This window comes from Larimichthys crocea, chromosome XVIII (genome assembly GCF_000972845.2).
Source record: "Larimichthys crocea isolate SSNF chromosome XVIII, L_crocea_2.0, whole genome shotgun sequence".
NCBI lineage: Eukaryota > Metazoa > Chordata > Actinopteri > Sciaenidae > Larimichthys > Larimichthys crocea.
Genome location: NC_040028.1, coordinates 6073675 through 6095695, shown reverse-complemented (window position 1 = coordinate 6095695; position 22021 = coordinate 6073675). Strand labels below are relative to the sequence as shown.

The 22021-nt window shown below is 38.2% G+C and overlaps 1 protein-coding gene across 3 annotated transcripts in view; it reads left to right on the top strand.

Moving 5' to 3' along the window:
• pth2ra (parathyroid hormone 2 receptor a) overlaps window positions 1–22021 on the top strand; it is a 69619-nt gene that overhangs the window by 17275 nt on the left and 30323 nt on the right. For 2 of the 3 annotated variants that reach the window (XM_027290788.1, XM_027290787.1), the window contains exons 1-5: window positions 4426–4961; window positions 9781–9886; window positions 11870–11980; window positions 12676–12797; window positions 18822–18919. In XM_027290788.1, coding sequence (XP_027146589.1) covers window positions 4860–4961; window positions 9781–9886; window positions 11870–11980; window positions 12676–12797; window positions 18822–18919 — 539 coding nt within the window. In that variant the 5' untranslated portion in view covers window positions 4426–4859. Of the gene's footprint in view, window positions 1–4425; window positions 4962–9780; window positions 9887–11869; window positions 11981–12675; window positions 12798–18821; window positions 18920–22021 lie in introns of those variants that run through there. The other variant, XM_027290789.1, reaches the window with a different exon arrangement.

The following is a 22021-nucleotide window of genomic DNA, read 5'->3' as shown; positions in this document are numbered from 1 at the left end:
AGCGAGCTAGCAGGACTAACTGCACTCTGTCTGGGTCAGCTGAGACAGAGGCAAAACACAAGAGCTATGTGATGATATTTACACCCAGTGGTGGACTGTCTGAGGCGAGGGGGTAAAAAAGTTTTCTCCAATGGACAGACACCTTAGAGGGTATTTCATCACATTTTTTCCACTGAAAAGGCTGCTTAAAAGACACTTTATCATGCCTTTTCCACTAAAATGGCACCATAGAGGGCCATAGGGCATTTAAAGATGTACAGCATTGTTTTCAGAGCAGCAGGGGTCCCCTTCTTATGGTTATTACTTCAATGACTCTTCTTCTTCTTCTTCTGTTATTAATTTCAAATACAAGGCAATTTACTGCAAGAAAGAACTTGTCTCCAGGCCTCCTTTTGATTTTCATTTGCAGTTGTCAGTACAGAGGTAAAATAAGTAATGTAATTTCAAGCAAGCAATGTACTTACAGTACATTTCTGTATATTTTATCACTAGACAGTTTTAAATATAACTTTCTAAAAAGTGGCATTGACACAAGTTTCCCTAAAAGGTATGTATAAGGATGAAAGCAGTGACTTGTAAAAAGCAAGCAGTGCAGTGTCGTGCAAGAACATTACCGGCAATATAACACTGACACCTCAAAGACACTAATCATTATCTAAATCTAAAACAATGAAAAGCCCTGTCATCAGAATTTTAACCACAGGAAGCTGATTTTGTTCATTTAAACTATAGCTGTACAGTAACATACTGTCAGACTGAGATTAAAGTTTTGTGAAAAATAAGAGGAAAATCAGTACTGGGTCTTTTACTAGAAATGAATAATACATAAATGAATATGGATTGAATTGGTTTATTTTTGCCAGCAAATATGCCATTAAATTTGTCTGATTAGAGACACCAGCTGTTAATTTTAGAAGAGCTAAAATGCCTGTTATTTATCTTTCTGGTTCAGCTCCACTGAGCAAACTGTGAACCACTTTAAAATGTTAATGCTCCCTACAAAAAAAGAGAAAATTCATTAAAAGCTCACGGCACCTTTTTGTAGAACAAACACCACAACCATTAACTTGTATGCAGCAGCAAAAACAAAACAATAACCATGTGAGCCTCACTGTATATGCACTTACACAAACACTAAAACAAGAACCAAAATTAGCATAATATGTGAAGCAGCGTCCTTTGAGGCTCTTGAGGTTAAAATGAGATGGAAATTCAGTTTGGAATATAGTAAACCAATGATTTACTCTAAATATATGAGGAGGAGATCGATCAGTCGATTTAATTAATCTCTCAACATCTGTCTGAACTGGTACCGGTGTCTGAGGCAGCTGCCACTGCCAATCACACCTATAGACCCCAAATCCAAAATGTGTATATAAAGCCCGCTAGTCTACATTTCTCAGTGCATCACAGGACTCTAATTTAAAATCCTGCTCTAAGGGCTTTCTACCAATATATATACTTGAGAAAATATGTTGTTAAATTATTCAATCATGATACAGGTCACAGTAAATTATTATTTATAAAATAAAAACAGAACCTCACAAATTAATGCAGAAATCACGTAATGGAAATGCTACTGCCAGTGAGTCTAATACAACTTTGACGACTGTTTTATAAAATAAAAACTGAACATAAATGCCCATAACAGCAGCAGTTGCCGTGGCAGGGCAGTGGTAACTGCCCCACACGCTGGTAACTGTTGTGGCGCACACACACACACACACACACACACACACACATGTAGGTGCTAATTGGTTAAAGAGGTGTCCTGTGTATCTTCGCTTAATTGCTCTGCCTCAACTACCCGGATGTTTGTCCCAGAAAACTGAATTAGACTGAATTAGAATTTTGAGAACTGAATGTTGAACAATACAAATTCAAATTATGTGATTCAAATTCAATTTCTTAATGCAGTTATTCAAGTGAAGCAATTCAAATATTAATGATTCAAATTCAGTTTCTGGTGGCACATGTTCCAGTTTTACGTTTTCGCAAAAGGAGGTTACATACAAGGACTTTCACTGGTTTCCTAACACTTCGGGGTGTCATCTGGGTGGATAGGCCATCGTTTCAACACTGTGAGGAGCCCTTTGTGGGTTGCTGAAGAGAACTGCTCAAAATAAGTGGATGACCTTTTCTGCTAATTGAGCAGAGGAAAAAGAAAATCATCGAATAATTATAGTCTCTTCAGACTGAAAGATCATTTTCTATTTCAGCAAAGAAAATCTAGAATGGTTGGTAAATTCATCTTTTCTGCTGTCTTCCGTCTCTGTTGTTACCCTCATAACATAAAGGTGTAAAGCAGCTCATTTTACACTGATTACATGTTAGGTCAATGCTGACACACAGCTGACATGACATGAACAGTTGCCATCTGAGAACAGGTCACTGTGATATCCATGATGTATGCCGCTAAATGGATTAGCTCATTTATGAGTCACAAGACAAGCTCTGCCAATATGTGCATTGTGCTACAGTCTGAGCAACATCATGTTCAATAAACAGCTACAAGACCTTTTGAGGAGGAGGTGAACATGGGTGTTTTATTATTATTAACAGACTTACTATTTTCAGAGGGCATAAGTGAGATGGTATCTGGTTTCATGCCTTTTTAATTCACAAAACACTAATGTAATTCTGTTTAAAAAAAAAAAAGCTTGTAGGTTGGCAGTTCTTGTGCCTTGTGGTTTGAATCACCTTTTCCTGCCTGATCAGCACCATGCTGATCAATTCCAAATTGCACAGAATTTAATGAATAGTTGGGTTCAAAGAAATAAGTTGACAGAGTCTAATTAAACTATTAATAATTATGTTAGTGTGGCACCAGGTATTTCTTGAAATGCCCCTTTAAACTAAGCATAATAGGTAGACATGTCCTTCACTAAAAGCCTGTAGTCCTTACTCTTAGTTTCAACCTATACTCTCTCTGGGTTCTCTCTGAGTACCCAGAGAGAGCCAACTGAAACATGCGTCATGGATCACATGAATGCTTGCACGTGGAAGGGTTTGCTCGTACCGTTGATCTCACAAAGAAGTCTCACTCTCACTAAAATCTACTGAGATTTATAACAAATTTGAACATGTTGTTTTCATCACAATTTGACTGTTTTGGTTTACTGTCACCAAAAAAGCTTTAAAACTCACTATACACTACCTGCACATGACCAAACTGAAGACAGACAAAGTTAGTTGACTATCTGGTGGAGCATTTAGCAAATATAAGGCATATTATTTAGTTGGAGACCAACAGAAGAGCTAAAAGAAGAGTCAGTTTTCAATGTACATTTATAAGAGTCATATCTGATCCCAGTTGACAAAAAAAGTTTCCAGTTCATTACAGGGCTGACATATAGAGGCAATGTAGAGACACCAATTAACCTATAAATCTGCATGTCTTTGGACACTGGGAGGAAACTGGAGTACTTGGAGAGAACCCACAAAGACATGGGGAGAACATAAAGAGAGTTTGAACCAAGAACCTACTTGCTGTGAGACAGTGCTAACACAGTGCCATCAGCCAACAATTTGCTGGAAAGTTATTTACATCAACTCTCTGAGGAAAAAAATATGGCAGTGTTTTGTTTACAACTTTTTCACTGCAGGTTTACCTATACCTTACTGCTGCAAAGACAGACATCTTTATTTATTAGTCGTATCACGTTTTGCCCTAAAAAGGGCAATTAGAAGTTCAAATTGTTAACTTTCACAAGTTTTCCTGCAGGGTGTAGAGGGAACCCAGTACAGCGCAGACTCATGTTTCAGTGAAACCTTGTAGTATCTTGCTGGGTTAATGTGCTGTCTGATGTCTGCAGTCTGTAGATGATGATAAATCAAACCCATTACACCAGCTCATGGGGCACATACTGTACAACAGCCTTCATAGTTAGGGTGTCAACAGCAAAGTATTCTGGCATCAGGTCACAGAGGCTATAGGCTCCAAAGTCTATGAGACTTTTACCTTTTCCATTAATGATGGCAGCTGACATCAAAGATAAGAAATGGTATGTTCCACTATAGGGGTATCTGAAATGAATTCTTCCAGGTGTGAAGACTAGGATAAAAATATATAAATGTTCCCTAAGTTGTTTTTATCCCTTTAATTAGGAAGGTCAGACCCCCTTGGCCCACTCCCTCTCCATACTCGAATCCTGGTACTATTATAGATGACTCATACTGAACTTGGAGGTTTTCTAGTGTGCCGACTAGACATTTGCGCTCAGTTAAATACACAGGGAAGATACTAATAAGACTTACATGTCTGTGCGTCACTTTTGACAACTGTCTGTGACGCAGGAATAGGTGCCCGGTCCCCTTTATCTACAGCGCCTATAAATTAACGCGCACGAGAGAAATCACGTTAGCGGACGAGTGCGGGTGGAGGCAGCGTTTACGCACCAACTCTGTCGGTAGAGGATGCACACAGGCTCTACAGGCTGATGGGATTTTTCACACAGTAGATTACATTTTCAATGTGACACGTGAAGCAAATTTTTCCCTCCCCTCGCGCTTTTTGCTGGGTGCTGCTTCATGTGGTGTGCAGTGAAAAACAACAAAGACTAACAGGGATTTCTTGTGCCGGCGTGCGTCCTGGGCTCTCCCCCTGCAGAGGCAGCGATGAGACGGCGCTCACTTCTGAGAAATCATTTCAGAGAACCTTTCTGAGCAAAGCATCAACTGAGAGAGAGACAGAGAGAGAGGGAGAGAGAGAGAGAGAGAAACACTTAGTATCTGATGATGTTTCCGACCCGCAGCTCAGTTCTCAACTTAAAACGATGAAACTTTCCAATGATGTGAATGTCTTACTAAACGATGAGACGTTTATCTCGAGGTTGCTTAAGCTCAAATGAAGCGTTATTATGACACTGCTGGAGATGAAGACAGACCGACGAACTATGAAGTTTTGCGTGTGGATATTAGTCTTAAACTTTTTCTTATGCTGGACTTTGGTTGACGCACAGGTAAGGGAACATTATACACCCACATGCTTTTCCATCAAAGCGCTTAAACACTACTGTAGTCGCTATTTGCTACTGCTGGAGTCAGTTTTACCCACTTACGCAAAAGGACAGCTACGAGGAACACTGATATTTCTGTGTTGTACAAGCAGCCACAGCTCTAACCTGTTGAATTGTCTTTCTTTTTGTGACCATTGTGCGTTTATGAGCTCCACATTCAGTATGACATGACAAATATATATATATATATATACACACACACACACACACACACATAGGAAACAGGAGCCAATATAGTAATGCAGAGTGGTTATTGTGTCAAGATCTCGAGTCTTCCTCCACCACAGACAGCGCCTTCAGCACCAGGACCATTAAAATACTGAATGAATAGCACACAGTGTGAAAAACACTGCCAGCACTGACATCCTTTGTATAGTATTGATGGTGACAAATGAAATGCTCTAGCATCATGATAAGTTTTTTTTTCTTTCTATTTTTAAAGCATCAATTCTGAGCCAGGAAGAGGGGGTAAATATGGATGTAGAAGATTTGTGGGATTTTTTTTTTGACTTTAATATAACTTAAAGACCATTATTTTGTACTAATAGTTCTCATATTGACACCAGAGAAGACAGTTTTCAAATTCCTCTGGTTGATTCACTTCATTTAGTCTAACATCGTGTTCTCCTTGTTTGCCTGGGGTGTCACTTTATTTCATTTTGTCCTAACTACTCAGTAACAAGACAGATCAAGACAAGACAGTCAGTTCTTTTTGCTAGGAGTAGTTAACTTAATGTTTTCCACAGTGATTAAAAATGTGCCAATTTATCTATCTATCCTTAATCCCAGGGTCTGATAGGACAGCTATTTCCGGCTGACCTGGGGGTTTATACCAAGAACCTACTTGCTGTGAGACAGTACTAACCACTGCATCACTGTGCCGTCAGCCAACTTTTTGCTGGAAAGTTATTTACATCAACACTCTAAGGAAACAATACGGCAGAGTTTTGTTTACAGCTTTTTCACTGCAGGTTTACCTATACCTTACTGCTGCAAAGCACATAGCTATTTATCTTTAATATTAGTCTTATCACATTTTATGTCAAAATATATGTCCCCTATAAAAGGCAATTAGAAGCAAAGTATGATAGGGCAGCTGTTTTTCCAGCTGGGGTTGAATGGGCACAACACCAGGCTTATTTTAATTATTGAACAAACTGTGGGAGCGATTCTGAGATTTCAAGCCAGACGAGGTAAAGCATACCAAGTATGTCTGGCTCATGTGGGAATGTGATAGTTCCAGATCAGTGCGTGTTAACAGGAAATGGACTTTTCAGTGGAGTGACTTCTTATCTACAACATTACCAAAGAACTTTGTGCTGAGAGAGAAATGTCAAGGTTTTGTTAACAAACTGATGTTGAATCCTGGCAATGTGACAGCTGTTCATTGTTAAAGCTTAACTGCAACATTTACTCTCTATAAGTCTATTTAATGTGATTCATTTCCTGTGTGTATTTATTGCGCTTATTGCTACTTTAGCAGCCTCCTTTTGTCTGGCTAGTGAAAGTGAATGGCATGTTCATACATGTACAGAACTTTTTTAAATATTTCACACATTCACCTGATCTGATTTTGGTGTTTTAATGTTAATCCTTTATGTTGCTGATAAAAGGCTCCCTCTTGATCATGGATGAGAAAGCAAAACTCAGGATGCCTCACTGATTTTTTGAAATGATAGCTGCTGTTTGCCTACAAGCGTCTTAAGATTTGCATATGAATAACAGAAATCTGCTTTTAAGTTTCTTCCAGTAACAATTAAAAAACAAAACAACCACACTGCACAAATATATATATATATATATATAGATATAATATATATATCTATATATATATATATTTAATATATTATATTAATTATATATATATATATATATATATATATATATATTATATCTATCTTATATATATATAAATTATGTGCCGGGACAGTATCTTTAATAGTGAAGTGAGCAAATAGAGTTTGACCCACAATTACTTGGCCCTAATATAACATCAGTGTAAAATAATCATTAGAGTTCATTGGATGCACACATACTGTAGGCATTGTGCAATCAGTTAAAATAATGCTGTAAATAATGTTGCCATTTTTAGTGAAATTATCAATATTATCATGTCAATAGGTTAAAACCAAGAAATCAAAAGTGGCCACTGTCTTTGATAAGGAGAGACACCTTGCCAGCATGTTTTTTCTCCCCGAGGTGTGAAAAGTACATGAAGGTGCAGTACTTGCAGGAGGCCATAATGAAAGGAGCAAACAGCAAATGTAGTACAAAGAGTGACACAATCTGTGCAGGAAGGATGTCAGGGAGAATGGACAGGTCAAACACTTGAGACTAGGGTTCAAAAACAAGTAGTTCTGGTGCCTAAACCTAAAACAACCATAACCTGAAATGGTTATTAGCAAGCATTATGTATTTATTTATTAGTGCTACGTAAGACATGCTTTGAAATGATACCTGTAACGTTCCCCATACATTCCCAAAGAGCCATTGTGAAGATCAGAAGAGTGTGGTGGCTGAGGCAGACTGAGTGACGCCTGGTTGCTCAAACAAGCCATCTGTAATAGCACCGACATACCTGCCAATCAAAGCAGCAATGCTGTTAATTATGCATAAATGTAAGCCTTCATAATTTTAATAGGTCAGTTTTATAAAAAAAAAAAATCATCATTGATTCCATCAGAACAGTTGTCATGAACACAAAAATTTGCTTAACAGACCGAAACGATTTTTTGTACCAAGGTGTAAACATGTGTACCTACTGTGAAGTTGGACATTATGGGAGAGTGTCTTGTTCTATAGCTAGGAGTGGCTGTTCAAAGAACTGCTATTTTGGCACATCCACATTTGCTGCACAGCCACTTGCTGCACATGCCATGGCTCACTGTAAATAAACTTGCCTTTCATCGCTGTATGACTTCACTCCTGATTCTTTTCCAGTTTAATATTTTCTGCCAACAATTCCACTCTCTATGGAGCATGAAGACATTATTGAAAGTGGTTTACTGGAAAAAGACTTTAACAGTAAACATCTTCCATTGAGCATGTCCTATATACATCTTAACAATGACAGAGAACATTTAATAATACATTGAGTATGCCAGCTTTACCTAATTCACATTTTACATGGTTCCATGAACTTGACCTGGCACTGTAAATAAAATATTACTCTTCTCTGCAGGCCAACAGGTTATATGAAGACATTAATTTATAATGATGTCTTTATTAAAATGTTCAGCACAAGTATGCATGTTAGCGGAATAATCGCTGTCTGTAAGTACACATGATGAGGCAAAGACTTTAACAATGTCTGAATGTGGAAATAACTGGAAAACAACTTCCTTTGTTAACATGTTACATCATTTAATTGACCCGTGATTATGGATCTGAGGGTGGCACATGCTCCCTTTTTATATTTGTGGCCACAAGGAGACTTGTGAATTTAGTATCACAGCTTGAACTGACTCCAGGCATTCGACAGATTTTTCTGGATTTTATCAGTTAAGTAGTTACCACCACATGATGCCTCTCAGTGATTTATAGTATTGCCTTTTCTTTTCTTTTCTTTTCCCATTTAATTTTTTTATTTGGATAAAAAGAAGAGATATATGGGAAACCCAAATAATCGTTGAGTCTTCCATTGCTGCTTTAGATAATAATAAGCTTAATAACAAACGTTCAATTCTAAAAGTCTCTAAATCCTCCACAGTTGAAGGTTTTCATAACTGTTTTCAATAAATAGACTTTACTGAAAAAATGTGAATGCATTGAGATGAAGGCAGATCTTACTGTTGCTAAGAGTTATAATGATTCATAATCTTTTATATGTAATATTCTGGCAAGCGAATAAACAGATTTGTTCAGAATAAAGTAAATCCTGCAAATATAAAAAAGGGTTCTTCAGGACATGCGAACAAATGCCCTTTCTCCCCCACTCCTCTTTCCAGCTATGTGTCAGCTGTTTTGACGGATGGAGTTGTTTTGGGCACAGTTTAAATTTGCAAGTCACACTTTGAATCAAGTGACGTTAACGACTCCATGGTGACAGATATGAGTCTTGCAGGAAATCAAGTTGTAAACAATCAAATTTTGAATTCCTAAGACACTCCACCAAGGGTTGAAATCTCTTGGATGAGCAACAAAAACTTACATCAGTTACATCAGCAGTTACATCACTCAATCACACAAAGTCTGTGAATTACGAAAATCCTTTTGAAGAGCGATGACATAGCAATGAATGGATCCACCTTGTAGAAAAAGCAATTTTGTCCAAGCTCGAATACAGATGATATTTACTGGAAAGACTTTGAATAGAGCTTATGTAAAAAAAAACTAAAACAAACTGTTGATCAACACGTCTCTGCGTATATACTGTAATAATATTGTTAGTACAATCAGAATTTGTGTCAACAACGTAATAGTATGTGGCTTTAGCCACCCTCAGATTTACCTAACAAAATAAATAATGGTCATACAACAAGACATTATCCTTTGTAATGGAAAAATATACCAACATTATATCTAGAGCTAAATCAAACATTATCTGATAGATGAAAAGCACATTCAAATAGAAAATGTGCGATATGTTTTTCTCTGCTTCTGTTGTTGTTTTTTTGTGATTTCCTCCTCTTGGTAGTCACATATGTTGGCCTGACCAACAGCAGATACAATCTGCTGTTGTATGGTATGATGCCTCAAATGTTGACATGACCAGATGTAGACACAGAGTCAAAGATCTGCTCTTGTTTGTTGTGCTCAACAGATGGGGTTTGATGGTCCTCTCTCTGCACAGGAGCAGATGTACATCCTTTATGAAATCAAACTGCAGTGCTACCAGAACCTCTCCAACATTGACCCTGGGTCCACAGGTATATGCACTAACAACAGCACTACAAGCATTGACCTGCTGTTCCTAAATCCAAAGCTTCAGAGGGCTGGCCTGCCTTCTTGATATCACTCAACTAATTTTGGACAGTCTTTGTCAGGGTCGACCAGTTGACTAAAAGAAGTGTGATGCGGCCTGGTGTACACTTTCTGTTCGAGAAGATTGCAACAAATTAAAGTGCAATTACTTTCCTTAACTGTTTTTGATGTGAAACCTTTACAACACAGCCTAAAATTATCACAGCAGCATCCAGACGCTGACCAATTATTACTTTTAAAAGTAGCCAGATTGACTTAGTTCAGTGGTGATGTAAGATACATGATGTGACTTGATTGAATTGTAAGAGCACTGCTTCTCAAAGTTGCACTTTAAAATGTTTTGCTTTTAAAAGTATAGTCACTTATTTTGTGGTCAGAGCAGAGAGGAGATGAGTCAATGATGTGAATTTCATTTAGAAGTTGATGTAATGGTTAAAAACGTTAAAGAGTACTAGAATTCATGTTTTTAATATACTTGATAAAAAGGCATACTTCGCCTTGAAGACCGCATGTGTGCTTCTGAGACTCTGTGTTTTTTGTTGTTGTTGCGAGCAGTCAGTGCTTGAGAGGTTTTCTTACCTGCTCCTTTTTCTTCTTTTAGTTACTGTACAACAAATGTGTTAGCCAGCCACATTGATTTGTATCTCAGTGAAACCTTAACCTTGAAACGGAGTAATAAAATAGAGAAGTTTATATTCTTCTTTATTACAAAAAATGTTTCTGAAGTGGATTTTTTCCTGAACTCTACAACTGGGCAAGCTACAGACACTGCCTGTGGAATGTAACTTCTGCTAGAAAAGGACGACAGAGTAAGCCATCGAAAGTTCTCAAGCATTTCAAACCTCTACACTCGTGGTGGAGGATGTTTTCAGATTTACTATTCTATGACAAGTAGTCCTGCATAGAAAGTAAAAATAACAAATTCCCAGGCCAGATTAAAATGATAAGTCATACTGGGAGAGCTTGCCATGCCACGTTAAGATCCAGGGATTATTATGACATAATGCATTAATGTAAAAGCAGGATTATACTGTTATAATTGAGGAGATAGAGCAATAGTCTACTAGTTATTTTTCTGATCAACTGATTGTTTTGTTTGTAAATTAATCCTAAAAAAAGAGAGTGAGTCCAACCAACAGTTCAAACCTCAAAATTATTAAAAATATTAAAACAAAGAGAAGCAAATGCTCACATTGGTGAGGCTAGAACTATAAAATATTTGTGTGAAAAATAACTGAAACTGTTATCGAAGTAATTGTAGTTTATTTTCTGTTATTTCAACTAATTGATTAATTGTTTCAACTTGCTGAGTATCCTAATTTATGCTAACACATCATATTTTATGAGCTCTTCATGATCAAAAATCTGAATTTGTAAATTAACTCATAACTAAAGCTGTTATGATAAATGTTATGAAGTAAAAATGACAATATTTTCCTCAAAAATGTAGAAAGTGACATGAAAAGAAAGGTCCATGGCGTTTCTACATTCTGCAAATTGTGCCTACAATAAAAGAAAAATCTGAAAAGGTAAAAAAAAACAAAAAAAAACAGCATCATTATGGGGTCTGTAAAGTTTTGCACATCCTGTACAGAAGTTTAGAAAAAAAAAAAAGTTTGTTTTTTTCTAACCTCTAGCACCCTGTAATTATCCACAAAGTACAGACAGGCATGCATTATAGCTATTACTTTGTGTCCTTGGTTGTCAAAGGTGAGTCCAGGTCTGTGTAACCAGAGTGTTTAACCACCCGAAAGGTCGCTTTAATTACAGTTCACCAAACCTTCAAACAGCTCATGAGGGATCCACCTGGGTGGGTTTCCTCTGCTGTGTAAATACTGATGGCAAGAGGTCAACCATGCAGAAAAAATAAGCTCATTGACCAGGTACCGGATGACAATATTGACTTCCTCTTCCTCTTTTTGCTGTAGATGAGACGTGCCCTCCAGACTGGGACGGTCTTATTTGTTGGCCCCATGGCTCCCCTGGGCTGGTTACCAAAGTTCCCTGCCCATCTTACATCTATGACTTCAATCACAAAGGTTAACAGCTTTTGAAGATGTAATACCACCAATAGCACAGCAACTTTATCTTTAACTTTAACTTTATCAGCAACTTTAAATGTAGCGATAAACTCAGGCTATGTATGCTTTTGATTTATTGTCATAAGTATTTTTCAGCATGACTTCTCTATTTAAAATCAAAACATTTTTCTATGCTGTACATTTTTAAGCATGTTATGCTTTGCTATAGTCACACAGGTATTATTTTTCAATCATTCTGGCTGATTAGACCTCTGCTTAGGGTGTAAATGAGTTTAGCTTTGATGGGAATTATGTGAGGTCAATGGACTTCTCTAACTCTCTTAAATACCAAATTTGTTTTTATTGATGCAGCATCTGGTCTACTGGCCACTTACAACACTGTATCCCAGTAAGCCAAAGAGCCTGCTTTGGACAACGCCATTTATACCTGTGCTTTCTTTCTCTGATATGTCAAAATAGCTTCTGTGAAAAGGGTCTACAAGGATGATAAAGGTGCAACCAAGTTATCTGGAAAATCACAGAGACATGAGTAAACACACCCACACAGTCCTGAAAAGAGGTCTAATTAGCCAAAGTAATTAATTCATGTATAGGTTTACCGCAGGATATATAATATATATATCAAAGGTATCAACATGCATCTGCATGAAGTGTTGTTAATATCCAAAATAATGTTATGTATGCGTTTACAGGACACGCTTACAGGAAGTGTGACGTCAATGGTTCCTGGGTGTTTGTCGACCGCTGGAACAAAACATGGACCAATTACTCAGAGTGTCTGCGCTTCCTTCAGCCCAGTGATGAGGAAGGGAGAGTAAGTCCTATCATCCATCCATTTTCTGTAGTCCGCCTATCTTTATCAGGGTCCTGGGGGGCTGGAGCCAATCCCAGCCAACTGACTGGGCGAGAGGACAAGTCACTAGTTCATCACAGGGCAGGAGAGTACGTATGGCTGTAAAATATGTATGCAGAAGTTGATTGTGTTTACTAGCTAATCCAATTATTATTCACATACATACTGTGTAAACACAGATTGTTATGCCACTCTGTCAAAGCAATAAATCCCACAGGATCCACATGCAAGCTGATGTAGAGGCTGATTGTTAAACAGCCCGAGATGCTCTTGAAATCCTAATCATGTATGTGCTTCATCTTATGTAAGTACACATTGTGCATCAGGTGGCTGATGGTTAATATATTCACACTTTACCATGTGTCTGTGTAACACAGGAACGGTTCTTACCGTCCTCTAAAACAGAAGCTTCCACCTTCTTTTGCTTGTCATTCTTTAATACAAAGCATTGACATCTACTCATCACAGGCTGCATGCCTATGGATTGTCAGCAGTTAATTTGAAGAGTGACCTTCCCTTCTCAGGCTGTTTCATTTCTTTTTTGTAAGAAGAGTTCAAACCACGTAGCATTATATAAGACCACCACATTCCACCATTAAGTATTTTTTTTCTTATTTTCTACCCTGTAATCATCTCTAAATACCTAATATTTATGTTGCATTCTCATGGGAGAACCAGCCCACGAGAAATTTTCTTTTTTATTCTCTAGTACTTCGTCACAATTAGCAACTTATTTACAATATTTAAAAAAAAAGAATAAACCAAGAAGAGAACTACACTGCTGACAATAAGGTCAGCAGTGTAGTGTAGGTGGATGGAAGAGTGAGGCATTTTTGTATGGTGCAGCAACACAAATTAGCTGTTAACTAAAAACAGAAAGCCAACAAGGAGCTCCAAGAGGGTTTTTGAATCCTGTAGCCCACTGGCACCAGATGTTGCTAGTTTGCTGATGACCCTCTGCTGCACCCACCTCCAGCACTTACACAGAAATCAGCCACACAAACATAACAGGCAGACAGGCTGGAGAGGGCAGGCACCCCTCAATAATAGCTAAGAACCAATAGCAATAACATAAACACAAGGTAAGGCTTAACCCCTAACAACCCGCCAGTCCACCCATCCCCAGAGGAACCACCCAACCTATTCTAGGGAGCAAATTTAAAACAGCATAGAGAGAGGATTAACACCAGGTAAACATTAGTCAAAATGGGGTACATCTAGCAAGAGACACTCTGACTGACATGTGTATTAACCAAGAATAATGGTAGACCATTAAATCATCTAAGGAAACTGCACAATTCACCACATAAACACTCCATCCCGATTTACACAATCCTCCATACGAGGCAACGCCAAAGAATCAGGCATCGTGACCTTGCTGACCTTTTGAAAATTTGAACAGAACCTGGGTGTCTTGTTATTTTTAGGCACAAATACACATGGAATATCCTAGCTTAGTGGGGTAGGTAGGTACCATAATCTCACTGAGAACTACAGATCTTATATATCTACAATTCTTAGGAGAAATTTCAGAAAAATGCTCACAGATAGGCGGTGCATCACCCATATTAAGCACTTCATATTAGCGTATGCTACTGACACATGCTAGGGAAATGTGTAGTCCGAACCTTGACCTCTGCCCACTTAGGCTCAACCTGATTCATTCCAGATGTTACTACACATGCAAGGAAAACTTTGGGGAAGTGCCCAGCACTTTAATCTGTTCTGAACCTAAAGGAAAAAGCTAAAACATTACTGCCAGCCAAGTCATTGACAACACATGTACCTCAAAAAATACTAACATGCACCCCAATGTGGCTACCAGCCTGTGCTACAAACCCATCTCTGACAAAAGGTATACAGGACTCATTGAGAATGCCCCAAATGCCAGATTTACTATTGTACCCACCTTGCCACATTCTCACAGGATAAGGCAGCAGGTTTTACACGCCCACCCTCTGCATGCTGTTTCTTAGACTTGAGCAGCGCTGGTCCTGGCCACATTTGCGCCCTGGGCGAACCCCCCCCCCGAGGCGAAACATTTTCTCGTGCGCCCCTGGATGCGCCGTGCGCCCCTGGATGCGCCGTGCGCCCCGGGATGCGTGCGCCCCCCTCTGCCTTGTCAACACCCCGCTCCCGGGGCGCCCGCTCCGCTAACTTAATGAGCGGTATCGAAAATTACCGAGGTTTTTTGCTTTTTCGGGCGTTCGTGCGCCCCCCACGGAGAATGCGCCCTGGGCGACCGCCCACATTGCCCATAGCTAGGACCGGCCCTGGACTTGAGCATTGTGCAGGCTGATTTCAAGTGGCCTGCCCCACAACAGTCATTGCACACATCTTTTTCAGGCACTCGCCAGGACCCTTTGCCTGAAAAACTCCCAAGGCGAGCAGGCAACTTATCACCACCATCTTTCCACGCAACAGGCTTGTGCCATAACTCACCAGGTCGATCTTTATGAATGAATAAATACTCTTTAGCCAATATTCCAAAATGCACAGCAGCAGTAATGATGATACAACAACTATAACTATGATAACAACATGACTAATTATAGTAATAACGATGATATTAATTTCAACCGTATTTGTAGAGGGCATCAGACAGGACCACATGAGTAGGTGCAACCATGATTCAGGATTCAGATTTAGCTACAATCCATGGAAACCGGCAAAATGAGAAAGCCCCAAAACTCTGGGGAAGAAGCTAAGTTAGTGACAAGCATTAATGTGACATGACTGTGTACAGATTGAGAGAAGAGCTTAATGTATCATGGAAAGTCCCAGTATAACTAAGGGATGGTTTTGGACTCACTTGATCGCCCATGATTGCAAAAGCAATTCATAGGCCCATTGATACGACCCTAGAGGGGTAAAAAACTATGGTACATATCCTGATAATAAAGACAGATCAATCATATCTAGTAAAGAAAAGGTAACAAAAGGTAAAATGTCTTTAAGCAGCCTAGTTGGTATGGGGTATACCAGCTTTTCATACGTTTCTATCTCAGTCTTTTGCCTCTCCTGTTCCGCTCTTTATCATGAGATCAGTGAAATAAAAGATACTCTTTTTGCTGCTCAAAGGTTACATTTCCCAGTATAAATGAAAGTGACATTTTCATTACCCCATCTATCACCACCTAGATCAATTTCAAACTCTTCAACATTTTTTTTAGAAGGTGATCTTTAGTGCAACATCAAAATTTGAATGGACGATCCCCCGCTTGTCACAAACTGACCTACACTGCCACGACAAAAGAGGGAGACACACACAGACAAGAATAAAATAAGAAGCGTGCTTAAACTAACAGTGGCATGTGTAATTGGTAAGGTCAGCAGTGTAGGTGGATGCATGACTGAGGGAGTGTATGAGTGCAATGCTGTATAGTGAAGCAACACAAGGCAAGGCAAGGCAAGGCAAGTTTATTTGTATAGCACAATTCGTACACAAGGCAATTCATAGTGCTTTACAGAGGCAAGGAAAGACATTGGACATTAAGACAAGCAATAGCATATTAATAATTAACGCGAATAAAAAAAGAAGAAAATTTAATTAAAAACATCAGAAAAATTAAAATCATTAAAACAGCAAATTTAAAAACAATTTAAAACATTAAACGAATCACAGGATTATGATTAAAAATTCTTTAAAAGAGCTCAGCCATAAGCACGTGAAAAGAGAAAAGTTTTTAACCTGGATTTAAAAGTGCTAAGAGTTGGGGCTGATTTCAGTCCTGCTGGTAGTTTGTTCCAGTTGTGAGCAGCATAACTGCTAAATGCTGCTTCACCGTGTCTGGTTTGAACACAAACCAAACCAAAAAGAAAACTGGTGTCTTAGAGAGGAGAAAGAGTGAGAAATGAGCTCAAAGAGGGTCTTTGAACCCTCTGACCCACAGGCCCTAGCTGTTGACAGTGTGCTGATGATCCTCTTTCACACCTACCTTAAGCACCTACACAGAAAGCAACCAGACAGATAAAAACAGGCAGACAGTAAATTGGGTCATCACAGCAGGAAGTTGATAAAGCCATAAAATAAAATGAAGAGAGCCAGACTCTAATCACATAGCAGCATTTGAAATCCAATTCGAAAAATTGACTAGCTCTGCTCTTAGGAACAAGCTGAACAGTGGAAGTAAAATGAGTCTCTGTCAAGAAGAGTAGACACCCACTAATAAGATATGGTAGACTTTAAAGATCCCACGTCGGGGAAATTCACTTGTCACAGCAGCTCGTATACACGAGGTGAATAAGAAATTACTCACAAGTAAGAAATATATAGCAAAAGTCTTGCTTGTGTTAAAGAGTCTGACAGATGAAATGTTTAGATTTTCATGCTACCATGATGATCTGTGGGCTTTTTGAAAATTTAAACTTTCATGTGTTAACTGATGGTTAAGGCACAGTAACACTGAAGGTGATATGACAAATAATGTATGTTAGCAAAAGGTGGCCTGCTTGACACCTCTCTGATATAGAGCAACATTAGTATTAATGTGGAGTTGTGTTTCTGGTAACTTGTCAAATGTACATCCAATATTCACATATGACTGGTTTATAAGAGCTTTTTTTTTTAAAAAAACTGAAAACAGCTGCCTGCTGGGGATAGCAATGCCCTGACTTGAGGGCTTGACTACACAGAGTATGGAGGAAAGGCTGGTGTTGATACCTATCCTCTATACTATTCTGAGCCACATAACAAGCCTCCATCATGTAACTTTCAGTTTAGGAAACGAAAAGCAGGGTTGTTTTCAGATTAAAGCAGTGGTTTATAGAAATAATACAATGTTGCAAACAGACTGCAAAACCCTGAGTTTGGCATAATGGGTGTTGGCATCTTTTTCAGAGCCAGAAATGATCATACTGTGCATCCTTTATTCCTTTAATGTCAGTTGGATGTTGAAGTCTCTGTAATACCCCAATACACCCATTATGTAATGCAATTACTAGGTAATTTGTAACTTTGACTAGCTATCTCTGTGCTATGATTTTATTAAATAAAACAGTTCTTATGGAGAAAGTCACCCAACTGATTGGTTTTTGATTTCTTAAGGTTCTTAGAGAGAAAGGGAAGGTTAGATATGTTTATAGTTGGCAAAAACCTTTTGATCAAGAGTGGGCTTTAAAAAAAATAAAATAATTCCAGCTATTTTAAAGGACTGTTGTTAATATTAAAGAAGGTCATGAAGTCATTATGAGTGAAGATTATATGAATACAGCCTGTCAGCTTGGCTATAGAGCTGAAAAGAAACCATGGGTTGGGTACATCTGAAAAGCTTCTGGGACTGACTGATTATGTTATACTTATGGTGTACATATACATATAAATGTACAAAAATCTTTATTTTGAATGTTCCCATTGGAATACCTCACCCCTTAAAAATTCTTGGACTAGGGACTTTGGCCATTTTGTATTTGTAATTGGCTTGTTCAGCTTTTAACTTCAAGACTTGACTTTTTCACACAAAAGATTCAATCTAAAGGAATAACTACTGTAGCTTGACATATATGAATATACTTGACTAAATTTACATGTGCATTAGTATAAATGTTGGATTTAATTACCTTTTCATAGTCAGTCTATTCATCTAAGCCACCATATCACCTGTGGAACTATTTGCCACCTACTCTGTGTCTAAAAATGAATGAAAAAGTGAAAGACATCTTTTGTTCAAGGTATCAACTGAATCTTCCAGCTCCTGTGAGTCAGACCAGTGCTTGAAAAGAAGCAGGATTTAGAAAGTCCTTCATCGGTCAGAGATGAGGGATTTAAGACTTAGACTATAGATCTACCTTTGTTGTGTTTTAGGCTTACATAGCAGCATCACTTTCACAGTTTCAGCTTTAATATTCAATGCATCTTTCATGCCTTCTTCTCCTGTCAAAACACAAATACAAAATATTCAGACCACCAAAACATGAATGTAGTTCATTATGTGGTTCTTCTGTGAATCTGAACTGAATATTAAATCTTTCTCTTTATGTTCACAGCAAGACTTCTTTGAGCGGCTTTATGTCATGTATACCATTGGCTACGCTGTGTCGTTCAGCTCTCTCCTGGTGGCCATCTTCATCATTGGATACTTCAGGTAGGAGAGGATTCACTTCACTTTACTTTAATACAACTGCAGGTTAACACCAAAAAAAAAAAAACCTCTTACAGAGACATAAACTGCAGGAGGTGGTCCTCTACTGTGTCCATCATCACACACTATCTTGTATCCTGTAAATGTGAGTTGCTGGAAAACAACAAGGTTCGAATCTTGACAGCTACTGTATGCACTTTTCAAGTTTTCCAGAGGGTTTTGAAAAGTCTACAAACTCCTGGGGACTGCAGTTTTCATCGTGACACTTGGACCATTTTGTGATTCATGCTTTTTTTTTCAGCTTGTATATTTGTGTCCTGACTATCTTGCTGTGCTCCAAATGTGGGACTATGTGTTGTACTCTACTACAATGAGTTTGGTGTTGGGAGACACTGTCGGCCCAAAGATTTGGTCACAACTGAAATGAAAATCAAACTGTGGAAAGTTCTTTAACACCAATATAGACATCTTGAAAAATAAAGTAAGCTAAGATAATCAGCTTTTTTCTTTTTCTCTTTCATAGTGAAATAATGCAGAAGTGGGAGTAAAAAATACAAATGAATCCAAACCTAATAGAACAGCTCACCAAAATACTTTAACGGTTATGCAGACCAATTGCCCCATAGAATTCTATCCTTATTCCAATATTCAGTGCCAGTGCAGGAAATGAGAAAGTAAGGGTGTGCTGTGGTGGTAGATGGGCATGTACCAAGCTCAATTTCATATTTAGCTCAACTTACCTGAAGTTATTTTCTGTTACCACAATCCTTCCCTAACTATCTATATTTCAAAGTATGTATACATTTTACAGTATGTGCAATATTGTATGTACTGTGCATCACATCAAAGTTACGAAATCACCACTGCTTATACTGCATTCACATGGATTCATACAGACGGTAGACAGGAAATCAGGTGTTTTGTTTTGCAAGTATTGTTGGTATTGTCTTCCAAGGTTTTGCCAACCATACATAGCTCCCTCCTAAAAGAGGACAATACAAAACGGCATTTTATATCTACATGCATAACTAGCACCATAACAACGTATCATCATGCATGCGTGGTTCTGCCTGTCTGATGTCTGCCCTCAGCCTGAATCCATTGTTTCTAAAGCATTAGGACAGCGATTCTTTTATGTTTTACAAATGTACTTCTCCACTGAATCTTAACCATGCTGTGCATTTTAATGACATGTGGTTGTCATGTTGTTGACATGTGGAGTGGGACCAGCTTTATGTTACATGCACCAAAATACCAACACCACAGGACGCAATAAATCAATGAATTAATAATGTAACCACCCCCTAGCACTGTATTTCATGGCTCAATCATTCTTAACATCCTTTAAATTTTGTGAAAACATTTGGTTGCTACAGTTCCAATGAATTACTTGCCTAAATTGCAATCTGTAAGATTTTACACTCAGTACACAGCAAATCAAACAAACATGCAATACTCAATTCAATAATTATAATGAAGTTTCCACTGTATTTGAATAATGATTTAACATTTACGTGGGTTTAAGTATTTACAACTGCTTTAATATAGAATCAAATTACATACTTCCTTTCAGCAAACCTCATAGCTAAAAAAGCTATTATTGGAAATCACAGATCTGTAAAACTATTATTGTAAAGGAAGGTAATATCCAAACAACAAGAGAACACTGATTCAGTTTGAGTTGTGGGCGGAAACTGGAGGCAGAATAACATAATAAATGTTCAGCAGTGTGTTACCAAGGTATGTTACCTTGTATTCAGAAGTGTTGAACGTGTTGAACACAACACAACAATCGGCTTTAATTGAAATTTTTAAGTTTGTTCAACTTTTGAGCTGCTGTGAGGCTGAGTACAACAATTACCAACTAATTATTTTTACACAGCTGGATTAAAGCTCAGCCCAGTTATTCTTTTTTGCAAATAAAGAGTAAAGATGATGTACATTTTTAAATTTAAATACTGAAAGGGAGCATAACCTCACTCCATTTGCACCTAAGAGAGATGCAAAAAATAATGAATTGGACCACGAACAGCCTCCTCCCACAGATCATGGCCTAAAGTTTTAAATTGTCTATGATTTTACTGGCACTCAGTAGACATAAGTTATCCCATGAGCACCTTAAAAACCTTTTGGAAATCCCTATCCAATTGAGACTGTAACACAGAAGCCCACTTAGCTGAAGTGGTCCTGCCATAATATTTAGAGCCTGGGAGGGAAAGACAGGTGACAGGAAGAGAGAGACTACAAACTCTTAAAAATATCATTTTCAGCAGAGCCTGAGCAGAAAGAGTCAATTATAGAGAGGGACTGGTGAGTGCACAACAGCCCAATAACCACCTATGAAGAAACTAATGACTGCTATTTGAGATCACATGAAACTTATTTTCAAGCAATTTCAAGGCCAGTGATGCCCATCTTTTCCCACCTTCTGTGCAAAGGTAAACAGTCACAGTGAGCACTGAGCGCTTGATTTAAAAACAAAACAACAACACAAAGAACTGTTTGGAATACCTTTTCACAAAAAGAGTAGGTTGCAGGATTTGATGAAGAGAAATGGAAGCGGAAAGGGAAGTCAACAACATTAAACATTTAAGACAGGATGATCAGAGCTGCATCCTTGAAAAGGACAACTTCAGACATGAAATACCATTTTAAAGAGACATCAAGATTCACTACTGATTTCATGAAGCAGCTTGCATGTCTTTAAAGATACTTTCCACTGTTAACAACAAAAGCTTCATTTTTACTACTACAGGTGTCCACAGTCACCACTTAGCTCATTAGCGATGGGATCTAAGATATGAAATACAACATAATGAAAAAAGAAAAATTATATATATATATCTGCAGGAAGGCAGAAGTTGCAGTGGTTAGCACTGTCACCTCCAGGTTCGAAGATTCCCTGTGAAGAACTGGCGACTTGTCCAGGGTGTATCCTGCCTGTTATCCAGTGTCATCTATGGGCTGGCTCCAGCCTCCTGCAGCTCTGATGGATAACAGTTACAGGAAATGGGTGGATAGAATATCTGCAAATTTTAATAGAAAAGGTTCATACCACAGATCCCACACGACAGCAATGTTTGTTAAACAACCACATTTTAGTCA